The following is a 19,391-nucleotide window of genomic DNA, read 5'->3' on the forward strand; positions in this document are numbered from 1 at the left end:
TTAATCTGTTACTGCATTCTGTGAATGTAATTGTGTAAACTGCTTTGCACAATCCTCTGGAGAAAGCAGTATATAAAAACTTTTAAATAAAACAAACAGGCCAGCTGGAAGTATCAGGCCTCCTAATCCACAGGGACACCATTTTCAACTAAGGAAATCTGGAGCAGTGAGTGCTGAATAAAGGAGAAGCAGTTTCCTGTCACTGGAACCTGAGGAAGAAGATGGTCCCAGAGGTAATCCTGGGAAAATTCTTTGCTGACACAGACTGCATGAGAGGGAGCAAATAACCCAGGATTTCCCAAACCTCCCGTGACCCCACAATCAGTCGGGTTTTCAGGATATCCACAATGAATATGCATGACATAAATCTGCATATACTGTCTCCATGGTATGCAAATTTATCTCATGCATATTAATTGTACATATCCAGAAAACAGACTGGTTGTGGGATCTCCAAGACAGATTTTGGGAAGCTCTGGAATAACAATTTTGAGAACTGTGAAGTGTCTTAGAAGCTATTTCTCCTGTTTTTGTGCATTTTTGGCTGATTTTTCTGCCTTTTCTGCACTTTTATTCTTGGAGTCTAATTAAATTATTTTTCCTTGCTTTGGACTAAATTTTTTCTGGTGATCCCTTGGATTCTGCAGATGAATCCTGCTCCTCAGAACACAAATCTGTGCATTTTCCAGATGCTACACCAAATTGGCTAGCGCTCAGCTGTCTTTGAAGGTGAACTCCCAGTAAAGCAGAATTACTATTTGGCCAGCAAAATATTTTACAAGAATCTGTGTTGCTGATTGTTTCTAATCTTAAATTTGATTCCTTTGAACCACAGACATGCAACAGCAAACTGTATGTTCAGGTGAACAGGAGGAATATGGCTGCCGTATACCAGTTAGAAGATAATAGTATAGTAACAAAATTATCAGGGTGTGTGTATGTATGCAGAGGGGGTTCAATCCAACTTCCAAATCATTTTTTTTTTCTATTACCCAAGAAAGTTTTGAATTTAAGGCCAGAGATTAACACTAAGAAAGGGTACAAGTGGTTTATTACTGCTAATTTGTTTACTAATCTGAAAATTAACTTGCATTACAATTATTAGATTTACAACGGTCTAAGGTTGTTTTTTTGCAAATCGATGTCTGATCATTAAGTGACTTTATGGTTATAAGTCACTCAGTGTCAAATATTTCTATTTTTATTTTTAGAATTAGAATAATGGCAACCACTTACAATTCCGAACACTGGAAGGAAAGAATTCACTAATATTATTAAACTACAATAGCTATTTGAATTTTCAGAATAAAAGAAAGGAATGAAAGTTATATTCTACTTGGATGGTTTATTATTTTAAAAAAGCTACACAGGCAAATGGCTCAAGGGGTAACTGCTGAGTACTGCCATGGGGAAGCTATAGAGGCAGCATTCACTGCTCCCAGAGAGGAGAGAGTCATGTTCACTGTTTAAGGGAGACAGCTGGTGGCCAGATTCACGGTCCAAGATTGCAGGTTCCTGGAAGGAGTCTTGGGACATAGCCCCCAGTTTAGGACCATCACTGCAATAAATTAGACTAAGTGTATTGGGTGAGGGGGATGCAAAATGGAGGAAACCCCCCCCCCCCCCCCCCAGTAGTTATGAATGAAAGCTCATGGTGCCAAATTCCAGCCTTGATTCTGACTGAGCTGGAAGTGCAAAGGAGCAGGATTGTTTACTACTTCTTCCCATGCATTATCAGTGTTTTGCATATCATTCCGCCTGGACTGTTATGGCTATGGCGTAATTCAAATAAATAATTAACTAAAGCCACACACAATTGTTCCTTGAATGCCACATTCAATTGCTATAATTATAATTTCAGAAATAAATGATCTAAGGGATGAATTTTTCCACTATTTTATTTCAGGCAATGACATCTTAATATGAGACAATCTACTTATGTGCTTCAGTAATGGGGTTTATAGTGCCATTTTAAAGATAAATGGGGAGCAGACAAACAGAAAATTATTTTCAGAATAGTGTGAGTTTTCCTTTAACATTTCTTACTGGAAACAGCTTTGCAGATCTCAAAAGTTGATCAAAATTGAAAAGGGCTTTTTTGCTTAAACACTCAAGGCAAAGTGCAATGCTGACACAAGTTATTTGCAAATTTATCATCAGCAGGGGTGCTTTATGATTCAAGCTAATGAGTCCAGAGGTCAGTGCTCCCTATGACATCAATGATCTCCTAATACAATGTAATATGATGTGCCATCTAATACCGTGCGGCATGTCGCATTAAAAAGACTACATCACTACTGTAAGCCCTATTTAGAAAATAAATTCCTTACATCATTGTGCCTTTCAGGAATCCTACCTCCCCCCACAACAATCTGCAAAATCCAAATTATTTTTCATAATATTAAGAGTTGAGCCACATCTCTACCTTTCTTCTTTCACCCTCAAAAAAGATTTAAGGAGCCAGATTTAAGTGTTGAACTTAAAAAAAAAGTAGAAGGCCTTCAAGTTCATTTGCTTAAACAATATTGAAATACTATATTTTTATGCAACTTCAGGAGGCAAACAATTAGACAGAATAAATTGTACCATAACAACCTTTATGCAAACCTCAGCTTGCCCAGATGTGCTTAGTTTTGGGCACAATTTGTTGTGGGGAACATTTGCTATCCTTGGGCGGTGATAGCCCCAGGCCCAATGCCTCATGTTTCAGAAGGATGGGGGAGCACCATACAGCCATGATAGCTCATCCACAACATGTGACACACTTCTTTGGGAGGCCTGGTAGGCCAGGAGCTGCAGTAGCTCACATGGCCATGACATCAGCACCAGGCTATCGAGTGCGGTGCCACCTCATCCCCCCCCTAGGAATAGACTAGCGGTTAGAACATCACTGTGAGAACCAGAGAAGCCAGGGTTCAAATCCCACTTCTCCCACTAATGCTTGTTGTGACCTCACAAGTCACTTCACCTTCCATTACCTCAGAAACAAAGTTAGGGGGGTCATTTATTAAGATGTGTTAGGGATTTCCCCCATGGTCAATGTCTTAACTCAATGATAACATACGGTATTTGAAATACCATGTGTTACCTCCCCCTCTAGAAAACCAGCACAACACAGGTATTAAAAAGAGCTGATTTCCATGCATGCAAATCAGCTCATTACTAGCAATAAATATGCAAATAAAATAATGCAGCTTGCATCAAAATTCGCAAGCTGCATTATTTTATGGAGATTTAGCTACACCTCACAAGTTATAGCTAACTTTTCCAGGGAACATCAAGATGCTAATGCACATTCCAAAACACCCAAGTGTCTCTAAAGAAGCTGAGCAACACACACACAGGCCAATGCCATACCCATGTGGGCAAGGCAGGTGCTCATGATTGAGCGCCCGCTTTCCTAACGATGCAATAGGTTAATGAGCCACTGCGTTAAAAAGGAGGCGCTAGGGGGAATTATATGTCCCTAGTGCCTCCTTGGCATTGGGCACCCAGAAGAAGTGGCGGTGCAAGGTTTAAGAAAATGGGCGCTCAATTTTATGAGCATCTGTTTTCCTAACCTGAACGCCAGCAATACTTTTTTTTTTTTTGTTCAAGTTGCTTTCTGTTATTCCTCCGACTTAATATCACCATGATATTAAGTCGGAGAAACCACAGAAAAGGAGTATTTTCTGCTTTTCTGTAAATTTTTGGAGATCCTCAAGACCTAATGCCAGCTCCGGGGCTGGCGTTAATTTTTGAGGGGAAAAGTGTGTGCGTCGAGCACACACTTAGGGGTAGATTTTAATAGGTGCACGCGCTACCCAGCACGCACACATGGACACACCGATTTTATAACATGTGGGCCTTGCGCACATGCGTGCTGGATTTTGTAATCCATGCATGTGTGTGTGGCGGGGGGGACGGGACACATTTTTGCAAAATTTGCACGGCGACGCATCGCAGCCTTCCCCACTTCCCCCCCGTCCACTCCAATTAAGGAGCAGACTAGGAGGGAACTTCCCTACCCCCCTGCCCATACTCCCTCCCTCTTCCCCATCCTCCCCGACCCCTTAAAACATCCTACCTTTTTTTTCTTTGTTTAAGAACTTACGCCAGCTCCTGAGCTGGTGTAAGTTGCGGGCGCTGGCAGGCTGCTGGTGCGCGATTCCCCGGCACAGCGGCAAATGGCCACTGTACCAGCCGCCTCCAGCTCCGCCCCACCCCCTGGACTGCCCCTCCCCGCCCCTTTTGCGAGGCCCGGCTCTTGTGCGCATAAGCCACGGATTTTACGCGAGGGGGAGATTTTAAAATTTGGCCATTTTTTACATAAGGAAATACTAGCTAACAGCCTCATCAACATGGCATTTACATGTGATGAGCGCAAATAGCCATCTGCTGGTTTGGACACTTGTTTAGGACGTGCTAATCTCCTTATTGCATAAGGAGTTATGGACGCATGTCCGAAACACACATCCAACCGTGGGTTAACCTGTGTGCTAGCCTGAGCGCATGGTATTGCATCGGCCTGACAGTGCACCCTCCAGTCGAGGTAAAACCCTTGGAAGTCTATTGCTGTCCCCTTGTCGCACCACCCCTGCTGCCATTTGAGGCGGCCAAAGTAGCATAAATAAGAAATAAAAGTTTACAGAGTCCCTGCCTCTCCCTCCTAAACCCCATCCCACGTGACAGGTGCAAGAATCTGTAATGTGGCAGGCTGGCACCATTTTGAAAATGGCGGCGACAGGCCCAGAGTCCTAGGAGAACTCCGGATTCCACTGGATCACCAGGGAAATTAAGTTAATGAGCAAGGGAGGGTTGGGGGGATGTGCCAGGATGTAGGGTTTGGAGAAGTTATTTTTTGAACTACAAAGAGGCAGAATTTGGGAAGGAGAGGGTGTGGCCAAGCAAAGACCCTTTAAGCTTGACAGAGTGGGGGGGCACTATACAGGCTGCTCAAGCCCTTTAAAAGATGGAAGCTGCAGGCTATGGGGCCACCATCACGTGCTGTTCACTATGGGCACTTTGCTGCAGTTTATTTCCCAGTGGTACTTTAGCACCAGGAAAAACTATACAGGATTTACAATGCTACAGGACTGTTTACTGCAGGTTAGTGAATCCCATGGTAATTTCTCTCTGGCAAAAATACCACTGCTTAATAAACAGACGTCAGATTGTAAGCCCTCTGGGGCAGGGAAATAACTACTATATCTAGTAACTTGCCTTGAGGTAAGGTTTGAGAAGACAAATCAACCCAAAACCAAGCTCCGGCAAGGTGGGACACTTTCTGGCAGAATTGTCCCTAGCCCCACATTCCCCTAATCCCTGGATACAGGAAATTAAAGCATCATTTTTACTTATTTATTTTTATTCATTTATATACCATCATTCTGTTATGTTCAATCACGGCGGCTCACAACAAACAATAAGTAACATCACTTTCAATTATTACATATTTAAGTCATGACAGTCATAAAAATATAAAATCAATCAAACCAATAAAAGACAAACTACATGTCAAAAGGCAAACAAAATTGCATGTTCTCTTTCTCCTTAGATTATTTGATTACTTCACTCTCAAATGCTTGTATAAAAAGCCATGTTTTTAGATCATTTTTGAAAGATTTAAATTCCTTTTGCATCCTCAATTCTATCGGCATGGCATCAGGAAGATAATACAATGCTTCAAGTTTACCCAGATTTAAATGTAGCTGTTGTAATGTTAGTTTTGTGCATTTATTTTTTTTTTTTACAGTGTACCTTTAATTGGAAATTATCCATGCCAAGAGCAGTGAGCTGGTCCTCAGCAGGTAGGCCAGTATAACATAGCAGATGCAGGTCCACGCCGGAAGAAATTTATACGAGGTCAATTTTCAAAGTGATTTACATTAGTAAAAAAAAAAAAAAGTGTTCCCCTTCCCCATGGGTAATCAACTTTTTTTGGAAATTGCCTTCCTTAATGTGGCAAAAAATTCACATCTTGTTCCTTTTAGTTGCCCTAAGAGGAAGCGTTCCCGAGGGCATGCCTTCGGGAACACCCTGCAACTATATTTGCAAATTTTCACATGCACCTTTCCAGCAAAACCTTTGCCTGCAGAAAAAGCAGGTGCAAGTGACCACACGTACTTTGTATCAGCAGCAAATCTCAGAGCAAAAGTATGTACGTGCTTTCCCTTTGATAACTGATGCTGGCACCATTTATACCTGCAGACTATGTGAGGACAGTTTGAGCTGTCCCCAATGTGTCTGCCTCCTAACATTAGCAAAAAGCTAATTACACCCTCTGAAGTATTCAGATCGTTATGAGAATTCTCCTTTAGCATTCATTGTACATAAACAAAACTAAGTGTGCGTTATCTGTAAAGATACAAAATTATAATAAAATAGATATCAAGTATTAATACACAGAATGAAAAGAAGGCACATAAGAAAAAGGAAAGAAGCAAAAATGATCATGGGCCTGATATATAAAACAGAGTCAGATCTGGGAAGGATTGTCCCCTTCATAGCAGTTAAAGGTATGTGTGGCCTTTCACAGCGTATGTGTTCTTAGCCGCAGTAAAAGAAGGTATTCCAGGGGAAGGGGGGAGGTATTTAGGTTGGGGGAGTAAAACTGACTGGACATTTGGAGGTCTATATTTAGCTGAGCCGGATAAACTTAACTAGTGCTGTATATTCAATGGTGCGGCTGAGCCGCTGAATATACCCAGCCAGATAATTTTACCTGGTAAACTTTAGGAAAGGTCTACAAGCTGACTAGAGTTAGCTGGATAAGTCATATGGCTAATTTGACTCTTCCCAGTTACACCCCCGGAATGCTCCTAACTTCTCCAGCTAAATTCTAGCCGGATATTATCCGGCTAGAATTCAACCAGATACGTTTCCAAATTTTCATTTAGCCGGATAACTTTTCAGTCAACCAGCTACATGCTTTTGAATAAGAAGCTCTACATTTTCAAATGTATGTGTATTATTTTTATCCCCCAATTGGCCATCCACATAAACAGGAAATGCAAACGCATGTTGGGTCTTTTAGGGCATGTACAGGATAGGGCAATTTTTAAAGGGCAGGTCTACAGTATACGTGCTCTAAAAGTGCTCATGCAAGCTGGCAACACTGCAAGCTACTCAAAATTGCCTCCTTAATAAATTATCCTGTGTGCCCTTTTCAATAGCCCAGGGAATGATGAGATGGGATGGGGCACACTGATCCTTGCTGCTGGATTCCAGGCTCATGCTGCCCCAGTTTCGACAAGAGGGAAAGTACAGTGACAGCAGTCCCAAATTTCAGAGGAAGTAACTGCATTGCTAAAAAGGATAAAGTACACACTGTATCCAGGACTGCAGGCTTTGTCCAGAAAAAAAGCACTGAAAGGGCACCTCAGAATTATAAAAACAAATATACTCCAGACGCAGGGTCCACAATGACCCAGGTTGGTGTTGATTGGGAAGTTAAATGTAATAGATTGTTGTATATGTAAACCGGAGTGAAGGCTGCTAGCTATACCTCGGTATAAAAAAAAACCTCTTAAATAAAGTCTGTTCTAAGGAGTCACACTGAAATAGAGAACCCGCCATCTAGTGAAATTAGTTCTGCCATGGGACAATTGCCATATCACAATCTAGGTTTCTATCATGGGGCTAAAGATCCCAGACTAAAGGCCTTAGTCAATCAAGATTTTTTTCCCTTAGGTAAAGGTAAAAAAAAAAAAAAAAAAAAAAAAGCCCAGTTTATTCTGAATAAGGCCCCAAAACCATTACTACTGTGGTTAAGAACATAACCACATACTTCTAAGGTGAATATGGCAGGGGGATTAAAATGTAGAGATTACTTACCTGATAATCTCGTTTTCCTTAGTGTATGCAGATGGACTCAAAACAAGTGGGTATAGTGTGCTCGTGCTAGCAGTTGGAGACGGATCTGACGTCAGCACAGGTACATATACCCGCACAGGAAGAGCAGCAAATCAGTAATCTTCCTTGCAAAAGCTGTATGGATATATGTGTAGCTGACCGATCGATGAAATGAACAGGATTACCCTGACTGATTGATAGTAGCTGGAGACTGCCAGTGTTCTCAACCAGAAGGCGTCGACACCCGACAGGATGGATGGCCTATTATAAAAAACATGGCTTACCGTGAGTCAGTGAATCCCCATGTATGCCGGCAGCCGGGCGGGATGCTGAGTCCATCTGCATACACTAAGGAAAACGAGATTATCAAGTAAGTAATCTCTACATTTCCTAGCGTGTAGCAGATGGACTCAAAACAAGTGGGATGTACAAAAGCTACTCCCGGACTGGGCGACAGCTGCCATTCCCCCGGGTTTAGGCTTTCTCTGCTGAGGAAGTCTGCCGTGGTGTTGTCCTTCCTGGCAATGTGGACGGCAGACATGTCCTGAAGATTTTCTTCCGCCCAAGTCATCAGGGGGGCTATTTCTAGGGATACCTGTCGGCTTCTGATTCCGCCCTGTCGGTTGATGTATGCCACCGTGGTGGCGTTGTCCGACATCACTCTGACCGCTCTGTTTCGAAGTCTGTGGGCAAATCGCAGGCATGCTAGCCTGACTGCCCGTGCCTCTAGTCGGTTTATGTTCCATCCTGACTCTTCTCTGTTCCACTGCCCTTGGGCGGTGAGGTCTTCGCAGTGTGCTCCCCATCCGTTCAGGCTGGCATCTGCCGTGAGCAGGGTCCAGGTTGGGGAGGACATTCTTGACCCCCGGCTCATGTGGCCGGGCTGCAACCACCACCGTAGCTGATTCCGCACTCTGGCTGATAGAGGTAGGTGTACTGTGTAGTTCTGGGATCGTGGGCACCACCGAGATAGGAGGGCGCGTTGTAATGGTCTCATATGAGCCCGCGCCCATGGTATCACCTCCAAAGTGGATGCCATAAGGCCGAGGACCTGTAGGTAATCCCAAGCTATGGGCCGGGTGGCGCTCAGCAGGGCCAGCAGACGATTCCGGAGCTTTGATCTCCTCTTGGAGGTCAGACTGACCTTGTCTTCCTGGGTGTCGAATCGGACTCCTAGGTATTCCAGCAACTGAGAAGGCTGTAGGGAACTCTTGTTCAAGTTTACTACCCATCCTAGGCTTTCCAGAAGAGCTATAACTCTGTTGGTTGCCTGGTGGCTTTCCTCCGGTGACTTTACCCTGATCAGCCAATCATCCAGGTAAGGATGGACGAGGATTCCTTCCTTCCTGAGTGACGCCGCCACTACTACTATGATCTTGGTAAAGGTCTGCGGTGCGGTGGCTAACCCGAAGGGTAAAGCTCGGAACTGGAAGTGTTGGTTCAGGACTTTGAAGCGTAGATAGCGCTGGTGATCCCGATGGATTGGGATATGTAGTAGGCTTCAGACAGATCTAGGGATGTGAGAAACTCCCCTGGCTGTACTGAATTTTTCCAAAAAGCAAATCGGAAGCCGATCCAGTTGGCTGTGATACAGTAAAGACAATGAGAATCGGACGATCAGAAGAAGCCCTTTATTTCAATGCCCGACTCTGGCCGAGTTTCGCTCATAGAGCTGCCTCAGGGGCAATTCAATTAGCAGGACTTAAAATATGCCTGCAGGGCTGCTGTCACACTGTCACAATATCATTAGTGTCTGCAGAACACTCTGACATTCTTTCTGCTAGTGACAGACCACAGAGTTTCCATGTGAAAGCTGGGGACCTGTAGGTGCCGGTTGACTGACTTGAGGTCCAGGACGGGCCTGAAAGTGCCCTCCTTCTTGGGCACTATGAAATAAATGGAATAATGCCCAGAATTTATCTCCCCTGCAGGCACTGGGATTATGGCTTTTAGGGACAGGAGCCTCTGCAAGGTAACTTCTAGTACCGTCCTCTTGGGTGAACAAGGAGATTCCACAAACTTGTCCGGCGGGAGCTGAAGAAAGTCCCTTCTCGGATGATGGCGAGGACCCACTGGTCCAAGGTAATCTCGACCCACCTGCGGTAGAAGAGGTTTAGCCTGCCCCCTATAGCTGCTACCCCCGGATGGGTCAGCTGATTGTCATTGTGGGGTACGGCCGGGACCCGAACCCGAGCCAGTTCCCCTCTTGTTGCGCTTAGTCCGAAAGGACTGGTTCCTGGCCTGCGAACGAGGTGCTTGGTAGCGAGTCCTGTAAGGGTTGAAGCGCTGAGAGCTTCTACCTCTGGATGGTCTAGGAAAAGGGCGCTGGCTCCTCCTTGACCTGTCTTCTAGTAGACGGGGTAATGGAGATGCGCCCCATTTATTGGCCAGTTTCTCGAGGTCGCTGCCGAACAGGAGGGATCCCTTAAAGGGCATTCTCGTGAGACGTGTCTTGGAGGAGTCGGCTGACCAATTACGTAGCCAGAGCTGTCTCCTGGCTGCCACTGAGGATGACACTCCCTTGGCTGCCGTACGGACTAGGTCGGAGGCTGCGTCAGTGAGGAACGAGAGAGCTGATTCCATCTCTTCTCCCGGGGTGTTGTTCCTAGCCTGTGATAAACAGGAATGCGTCACCATGGTGCAGCAGGTCGCAATTCGTAGGGACATAGCTGCCACCTCAAAGGCGTGTTTCAGAATGGTGTCAATGCGCCGGTCATGTGTATCCTTGAGGGCCGCCCCCCTTCCACCGGAATGGTGGTGCGCTTCACAATTGCGGCTAACCAAGGAGATGCTGCACGCCAGCATCTCCTTGGTTGCCGGGTCTAAGGGGTACATGCCAGCCAAGGCCCAACCCCCTTTGAATGAGGCCGACGCATTCCATTCCAGATCGATTAGCTGCTGTGCTGCTCGTAGGAGGGGAAAATGGTGAGTCGTTTGGCACAGGCCCTCTAACAGGGGGTTCATTCTAGGTTCCCCTGGGGTGTCATGGCCCCGGAGAGCCAGTTCCGACAGGCATTGTGAAATCAGGCCTGGGAGATCCTCTTTCAGAAAGAAACGCCGCATGGTCCGATATGGTTCAATCCCCGAGGGAAGTTCTCCCTCCTCGGGGGGGGCTCGTCATCTTCCTCAGAGCAATCTGAATCCCCATAAGTGGGGCTTCCGGGTGGCGAGTGGCCGTGCCTAGGCCTTGAGGGTCCAGGGGCTGGGTCATTCGGAACGTATGGACCCGTTCGGGGAGCAGACTGCATTGTGACAACGGAATGCATCCCCTTGAATAATTCCACCCAGGAGAGCGAAGCCGGATCTGACTTTAGGGGCACCAGGTCTCTCGGGTTCCCTGGCTGCTCACTGCTGCCTGCTAGGTCCGGGGTGTTCCCTGAGGAACTGGCAAGTACGCTGGGCTGCGACCGGTCCTGGCCTGGAACTCACAGGGCCTCTTCACATTGGGCACATAGGGAGTCTGCTTCTTCGCTCTGAGTGGCTCTGAGGTTGCATGCAGAGCAGAGGCTTATGCCTGATTCTGGAGGTGCCGGCTCCGCTGACGCATGGGCTCTCTTACGCTCCATCTCGTCTGTGAACCCAGCTGGAGTCTGCGCTTTGTAATATGCGCGAAAGATGTGCGCCTACCAATCTGCGCTTATCCACGTGCGCCTGTCCACGTGCGCTTAGCAACATGCGCCTATCAACGTGCACTTAACAACATGCGCCTATCAACGTGCGCCTATTGCACGGCTGACGAACCAGGGCAGAAGGAGAGTAGGCAGGCAAAATGGCGACCCCCCTTGGCGGGTTGCCACGTAGGCAGACTCTGCTAATCCTCACTTCCTCGGAGACCAATAAGTAAAGATGTACGCCTTACCTTGTCTTCGGCGCTTCCCGGCTGCGACCCGGGCGGTCTCCGGCTGCGGGGGGAGAGGGTAAGTACTGTCACCACCTCGCTCGAGGAAGTGCACCCGCTGCCTCTAGGCCGCGCCCGAACTAGTCTCGCTCGGGGGCCAAGCCCACGCTGGGACCGAGGCTGCCTCTATGCCGTGCCGGAGCCCTTCTCACTCGGGGGCTAGGTCCCTGCCACGAGTCGGCCACCGGACCGAGGCCCTTACCTCCGAGGGGACCACGGAAATCGCCTCTGGAAACTCAACTGGGGGAGGGACCAAATGGTATCACCGCAGGAGTGCGGGGCTCGTCTTCAAGTAGGTTTCTGCTATGAATTTAGTCGTTAGAATTTGGAAAAACGCTCAGCGAGCGTGAGGTAGCTCCAAACTGCTTTGGAGACGGAAATTACTGAATTGCTGCACTTCCTGCGGGGGTATATGTACCCGTGCTGATGTCAGATCCGTCTCCAAGTGCTAGCACGAGCACACTATACCCACTTGTTTTGAGTCCATCTGCTACACACTAGGAAATAAGGAATTCAGTTAAAAATGAAAAACAGCTCTCCCTCCTCCCCCGCCCCTCCCCCCAAAAAAAAGCCAAAACTTTAAAAATACAAGTTACACACAGACTAAACTAGCACTAGGAATCAAAAACCTTTACTTCTTACTATGATAAATGAACAAGAGGTCCTACCTGAATCATTGCCCATGTCACCATTTTGTACCAGACTATCATTCAAACTGTTTATGCTCGATTCTGCCAAGCTCAGGTCTGATTCTGAAAAAAGAAACAATAAAAAAAAAAGTGTCCTTTGTATATCTAAATACATGTAGCATTTGTACTCAAGTTACAGAAAATTCACACAAAAGCATACTAGACGTTTTTATGGCACAAGAGTTTGAGTCTGTTCAACATGAAATTTGCAGTTTGTGGACAACTGCCAAGAACACAGAACCTTATTCCATATTAGAAGGTGGATGCGTGTTTAGAAACACACTTTTATTCCTTTTTCCAACTCCTAAGCCATTCATCCATGTACCAATGCAGGATCCCAGGCAATGAAGATAAGCATTAAGGCAGCAGGTAAACTTAAGTTCTCTTGCATCTGCCAAGGACCTCAATATCATTCTAGTGGTCTGATGTACAGCTGTCAGCCAAAGTCTGGTCCCCAGGAGACAGAAAATTTTAGAAGCATTCCAAAATTTAACACACCACAGCCCTTTATCTAACTTTTCAAATTCAGAATGGATCCTATCTTCAAAGGAGTTTTGTGAGAATGGGGGAAAAAAAAAAAACTTTCGACATATGGGCCCAATGAGTTTGTTTATATACCTGGGAGAATAAAAAAAAAACAAACCACAAAATATAAATTTAGCCTACTTAATATTTTATGGTTACTTCAGTACTATTTCCTGTTTATTATTTCTTATGTTCTTTTGGCTTCTGTGTAACCTCCCACAAGGCTAATCCCATAACAGAAGGGAAGCCTGTCAGTAGGATTCTACTGTCTAATTATTTATAATTAGAATTTTTATATAGTATACTCCTGGGGGAATTCTGCACTACTGCGGAGCACAGAATTCCCCTCATGTGCAGAATTTCTGTTTTCTGCACAGAATTTGGAGTAGACCCCAGCGTGCCACAAGCAGAGGCCATCCCGCTCGTGGCAAAGAAATAGCAGACCCTAGCAATCACGTTGCGTGAAGACGGAGCAGGCCCCAGCATGCCGCATCATGCTGGTGACCACTATTAAAGCCCATCTCGCTTGCTGCAAAGAGGAAGCAGGCCACAGCATGCTGCGTCGTGGCGAAGAGGGAGCAGGCCCTGGTATGCTACATCGTGGCAGAGAAGCGAGCACCTGCAGCCACAAGCGAAGCCCACCCCACTCGCAGCAAAGATGAAGCAGGGCCCGGTGAGTGTGAGAGACTGTGTGTAGGGGTGTGTGGTAAGATTGCGAGCCTGTGTGCATGTGTGAGAGAGCATGTGTGAGGGTGGGGGTGTGTGCCAGAGAGAGAGAGTCTATAAGGATGATTTTAAAAGGCGCGCACATCCATGTGAGCGCGGTTCCTGGCTCTCGCACATAGACACGCCGATTTTATAACATGCGTGTATGTTATAAAATATGATATCCACGTGTACATTCACAGAATTCTCCCAGGAATAATAGTAATACAAATGCAAGTAATACAAAGAATATTAAGAAAATACCAGTAAAAGGTCAGAAATTTCTCTCCATGACAAAGGAGGAGTTTTTAGTATGCACCAAAGGCCACAGTTAGGGTTAAGAAATAAGAATTTGAAAATGTCTAAAATAAAAAAAGCCTAATAACCCAGTATTGTTTAAGGTTAGCTATTCAGTTAACTCTAGGATTTCTTATAGGATTGTGGAAAGACTTTAAAACTTTTTTTTATTTTAAATGAAAATGGTTAAAATGCCATGCCAAACCACAAATACTGACATTTGTTTCCAGGGAAGCAAATACATACATATTGAGGCAAAGGCGACTCAGCAGTAGCTGAACAGGAACTGGTGCAGTAGCTGTAAATAAAATATCAGCAATATTTTAAGTCCCATTTTACCAACCCGGGCAATGTCCCTTTAAAACAAAAAGAAATTAATCACTCAGCGTAGTGAGAATCAGCATCATAGAACAGAAGTGATCAACTTCGGATGCCAATCAGATAAAGATAAGTGACTTTCAGCTTAATGATATGAAAATGTGTGAGTTGCTCATATAGGGGCGGATTTTAAAAGCCCTGCAAGCGTAAATCCTTCTGGATTTACGCGCGCAGGGCACTCGCGCGCCGGTGCACCTATTTTGCATAGGCCGCCGGCGCGCGAAAAGCCCCGGGACGTGCGTAAGTCCCGGGGCTTTCTAAAAGGTGCGTGTCGGGGCGTGGCCGGAGCGACGCAGCGTTTTGGGGGCGGCGACGCGGGCTTGGTTTCGGCCTGGGGGTGTTCCGGGGGCGTGGCTATGGCCTCCGGACCAGCCCCCGGGACCGGAACACGGAACGGGGCTGCCGGCCGGCGCGCGCAAAGTTAGGGGGGGTGGGCGAGGGAACAGACAGCGCGAGCTGGGCTCGGCGCGTGCAGGTTGCACAAATGGTGCGCGAACAAAAGTACGCGATCGTGCAAAGTTTTAAAATCTACCCCATATTTTTTAAAATATAAAAGAAGCCATTCTATAAGCTAATAACTTGCTGGAGATAGCTGGTATTCCTGGGCTGACAGAACTGTTTTCCCTGCTTTGATAATCTCATGGTCCTATTACCCAAACTTACATGAAGTAACATTATTTAAAACTGAGGCACCACCCTCTGGACACATTCATTTAATAAGGTGTACCTTGTAATTTTATATATATTCGTACACAACGTCAACATTAAAATACCTTTAAATTTAATGCTGAAATTGCAGGAGGCAAAGAACAACCTGTTAACTCAAGTCCAAACTAAGGCCTTGATTTATCAAAAAGCTGGAGAGTCAGAGAGTATGCGAGAAAGAGACCATCTACAAGGCCCACCTAGTAACTCGAGGTGAGGTTTAGGTGTAGTGTGGGAGTTAGGGGCCACGTTTACATGCAGAGTGAGACGAATGAACAGAACAGTACACTCTTGTGAAGATTTGATGTCCTTCAGAGTGAGGAAACTCAGACAACGATGAGATTTGTACATTGTTCTCTCAACCTAGCTCGATGGACTCTCTACCTAAGTAACATCAAGCTAGGTTGAGAGAACACTGTACAAATCTCATCATGCCTGGCCCAATTTCACACATACTATAATGCACACAAAAGCTAGACGTTACTGAGTTGAGGAGGTGGAGTTTGAATAAATGCACAAACTTTAGATTTTAGGAGTATGCATGCAAACTAACATGCACAAGGTATGCCCCACAAAGAGCAGGAGTAACTTAATGTGGGCCAGTTTGCGTTCATTATTTCGGATAGTTTTCGAAGCTTTGAAAACTGGTGTAACTTATGCATGTAACTGCTGTATAAGTTACTCACATATGGGCCGATACAGTACAGTACAGTGCGCTCTGACAGAGCGCACTGTTAACCTGCCATTGGATGCGTGTTTTCCCTTACCCCTTATTCAGTAAGGGGCGGAAAACGCACGTCCAACCCGCCGAACCTAATAGCGCCCTCAACATGCAAATGCATGTTGACGGCCCTATTAGGTATTTCTGCACGATTCAGTAAGTAAAATGTGCAGCCAAGCTGCACATTTTACTTTCAGAAATTAGCGCCTACCTTTGGGTAGGCGCTAATTTCTTCGGGCACTGGGAAAGTGCACAGAAAAGCAGTAAAAACTGCTTTTCTGTGCACCCTCCAACTTAATATTATGGCGATATTAAGTGTGAGGTCCTGAAGGGTAAAAAAAGTAAAAAAAAAAAAAAAAAAATTTGAAGTCGGCCAGCGGCTGTCTGGTCGAAAACCGGACGCTCAATTTTGCCGGCGTCCGGTTTCTGAGCCCGTGGCTGTCAGCGGGCTCGAGAACTGACGCCGGCAAAATTGAGCATCGGCTGTCAAACCCGCTGACAGCCGCTGCTCCGGGCCAAAAGGAGGCGCTAGGGACGCGCTAGTGTCCCTAGCGCCTCCTTTTGCCCGTTTCTACCGCCGGGCCTCATTTAAATACTGTATCACGCGCACAGGCGAGGGGCCTGTGCGCGCGCCAGGAGAGCAGGCGTTCGCCCGCTTTCCCGCGGACTTTACTGAATCGACCCGAAAGTAAAAAAATTACACTTCCTAAGTACTTTTAAGTTGTCAGATCCCTTGTGTTTGCTGGATACCTTGCAACTAGACCAAGAATGCAATAGGAATTGCGATTCAGAAGTACTGTAATACTGTTTGCTATTTCTCTTCTCATCTTCCATGCCTTTCATTACCTAATGTATTACTTGGCAACACAAATGCTCATGCCAATACATTCTCTTTAAAATTGGGAGAGAGAGAGAGAAAGCTGAATTTTGTACAAAAGAAAACTTCTTCATGAAAAATCTCATATAAACTAATTTAGAGGTGCAATATCACCCTCTGCTGGCAATTATCATAACATGCATTCATAAAACCCTAGAAATAGAGGCTAATATTCAGCACTACTTAATTGGATAAGTAAGGACTTATCCAGCTTATTAGTGATGTCTGGATATCTGGCCCCGTTCATCAGCCACCACTTAGCTGGACTACTTATTCAGTTAAGTGCTGGGTATGACAGGAGCATAACAGGGAGGCACTGCTTGTTTAGCTAACTTAGCCGGATAAGTAGCAATATTCACACATATTTGGCTAAGTTAGATCTGCTATTGAACAGGTTAAAGTTAACAAGATGTTTGGCAGCGTGGCTCATGCAGCCTTCCCTAGCTAGGACGCTGCAATGGCGCTGCTCTCCGACTTCTCCCTAGGCTTGTGTAAGCCCAAAATCACTACCTTTAAAGGGCCCACGGCAGGTACTCAGTTATGATGCCCTATGATGACATCACCAGCTCTCAAATACTAAAATATTTCTATTGAAAGTGGTTAGAAAGTATATATTCCCAATATCTAATCAGAACTTAGTCCCAGATTTAATACCTTACAAGAAATCCATTAGCCTTGGCAACAAATCTTCTGCCTTGCAGTGCATGTTGCCAGTGTTCCTGATTCCTGCAATCCTGCCTTGCCTCATGCAGCTTTGCCTTGAATCCTTGCCTAGTCCAGCTTTGTCTTCTCTGGCCATCCTCATTCAGCCTGCCTTGTCCAGTCTTCTCTTTTCCAGCCATCCTCATCTAGCCTTCCCCAGGTCCTGTCTGTCTCGTCTAGTGTGTTGTGTGTCTATATCTCCCTTGGCCTGACCCCTTGCATGAATCTGACCACTCTTGTTACCTGCCTGCCCTGGCATTGGCCTGTTTCTGACACCATTAGTCTGCTGCCTGCCCTGACTCCGATGTGCCTCTGGACTGTAGCTACATTCTCTACCCTAGGGAACCACCTAAGTCCTACTGGCCAACAGAACCTAAGGGCTCAACCTGTGGAGGAGGCAGCTGGTAAAAGTGAAGCTCAAAACTCATGCGCCAGGGTGTGTTCGCCACAGGCTGGTGTATGCCTCATGGATATGCCCTCAAGACTGCGGCAATTAAACCACAGCACAAGAGCCTCACAAACCCACTACCCTTTACAGTTTGCTGAGGCCATGAACTCGGCAAACTTGTCTCAAACCTCCACCATCTCTGGACTGGCATTCCAGCTGAAACAGCAGCAAGACCAGCTACAGGATTTGACGAAATTCATGCAAGGCATGGCTTCCCAGTTTGAGGCTTCTATAGTCATGGCACCTGCTCTGACTCCTCCTGTCCAGTCCACTTCTGTCATGCTCCATCTGCCTAATTTGAATTACAAGCACCTCTCTTCCCCTCAGACCAGATGAAAGTCACTTACAACCTCTCCCTACTGGAAGGTTCCACCCTAGCCTGGGATTCTGCCCTCTGTGAGCATGACGACCCACTACTAGGGAACTTGGGCAATTTCCTGAGGGAGCTGATATTCGACGAACCTGGATAGACACCCTCCATGTCTGCTGAACTACTCCAGGACTGTAAATGAATATGCCATTCACTTTCAGACGCAAGCAGATGAAATCCAATGGCCTGATTGCCATCTTTTGGTAAGGGTTATCAGAGAATCAAATATGAGTCAGCCAAATGTGATCTAACAGTCTGGAGGGCTTGATCAACTTAGCCATATGCTTTGAACTTCATTTCCAGGAGCAAGCCCATGAAAGATGCTCGACTCAATGACCAATTTGTTTAGCTCCCACAGTTACTATACAAGTTCCTTAATCTAGTACTCTGAGGATCCCATGCAAGTAGATTGTTTCAAGTTTCCTCCAGAGGAAAATCAGAGGCACTGGTGCCTCAACCTATGCTTATTTTGTACAGCATTAATGCCCAATTAATCTGGGAAACTCCAGGACCTAGATCTAGTGGGAGAAGTCATCCTAGGTTGACCTTGAACCTCTCCACAAATCCTAGTACCAGTATATCTCAGTCGGGGACACCCATGTCAATGCACAAGCCTTCCTAGAAACTGGTGCTGGGGAAAATTTTATCCATGAGGCATCAGTACATCAATATAGAATTCCAACAGTTCTACTGATCACCACATTCATCATTTCATCTATTCTTGGAGAACCCTTACTGGGAATGGGTCACAATGGTTACCATCCCACTCACTATGCAGACTCACCTCCTGCACCAAGAGCACATTAACTTGTACATGCTTTCCAAGGAAGTTGAGGTCATTCTGGGCATACCCTGGTTCATGTTGCACCAATCCCATATTGACTGGTGTACTCTACAGCACAGCAAATGGAGCCTTTGCTGCCATGAGTGATGTCTCATCAAGGTCTCGCCCAGACAGTTACTCTGGAGTTAACTGGCATGCCACCGCAGTACACAGAATACACAGATATCTTTAGTACAGACCAGGCAGAGCTCCTGCCCCCACACTGTTCCTATGACTGTGGTATTGATTTGGTGCCAGGGAAAAGTATCATCCGGAGGCAGGGTCTACATAGCCTCTATTTCTGGTGCAGAGCATATGTCCAAGGATATTAAAGAAAATCTGGACCAAGGATTCATTCACCCTTCTTCCGCACCTGAAGGGGCTGGATACTTTTTCGCAGGGAAGGATGGGTTGATACAT

General features: G+C 45.9%; 1 protein-coding gene across 2 annotated transcripts in view; it reads right to left on the reverse strand.

Moving 5' to 3' along the window:
• Nucleotides 1-19,391, reverse strand: part of IFIH1 (interferon induced with helicase C domain 1) — a 143,082-nt gene that overhangs the window by 102,181 nt on the left and 21,510 nt on the right. For both annotated transcript variants that reach the window (XM_029605608.1, XM_029605609.1), the window contains exon 4: nt 12,400-12,483. In XM_029605608.1, coding sequence (XP_029461468.1) covers nt 12,400-12,483 — 84 coding nt within the window. The remainder of the gene's footprint in view (nt 1-12,399; nt 12,484-19,391) is intronic.

This window comes from Rhinatrema bivittatum, chromosome 6, assembly GCF_901001135.1.
Source record: "Rhinatrema bivittatum chromosome 6, aRhiBiv1.1, whole genome shotgun sequence".
Classification (NCBI taxonomy): Eukaryota; Metazoa; Chordata; class Amphibia; order Gymnophiona; family Rhinatrematidae; genus Rhinatrema; species Rhinatrema bivittatum.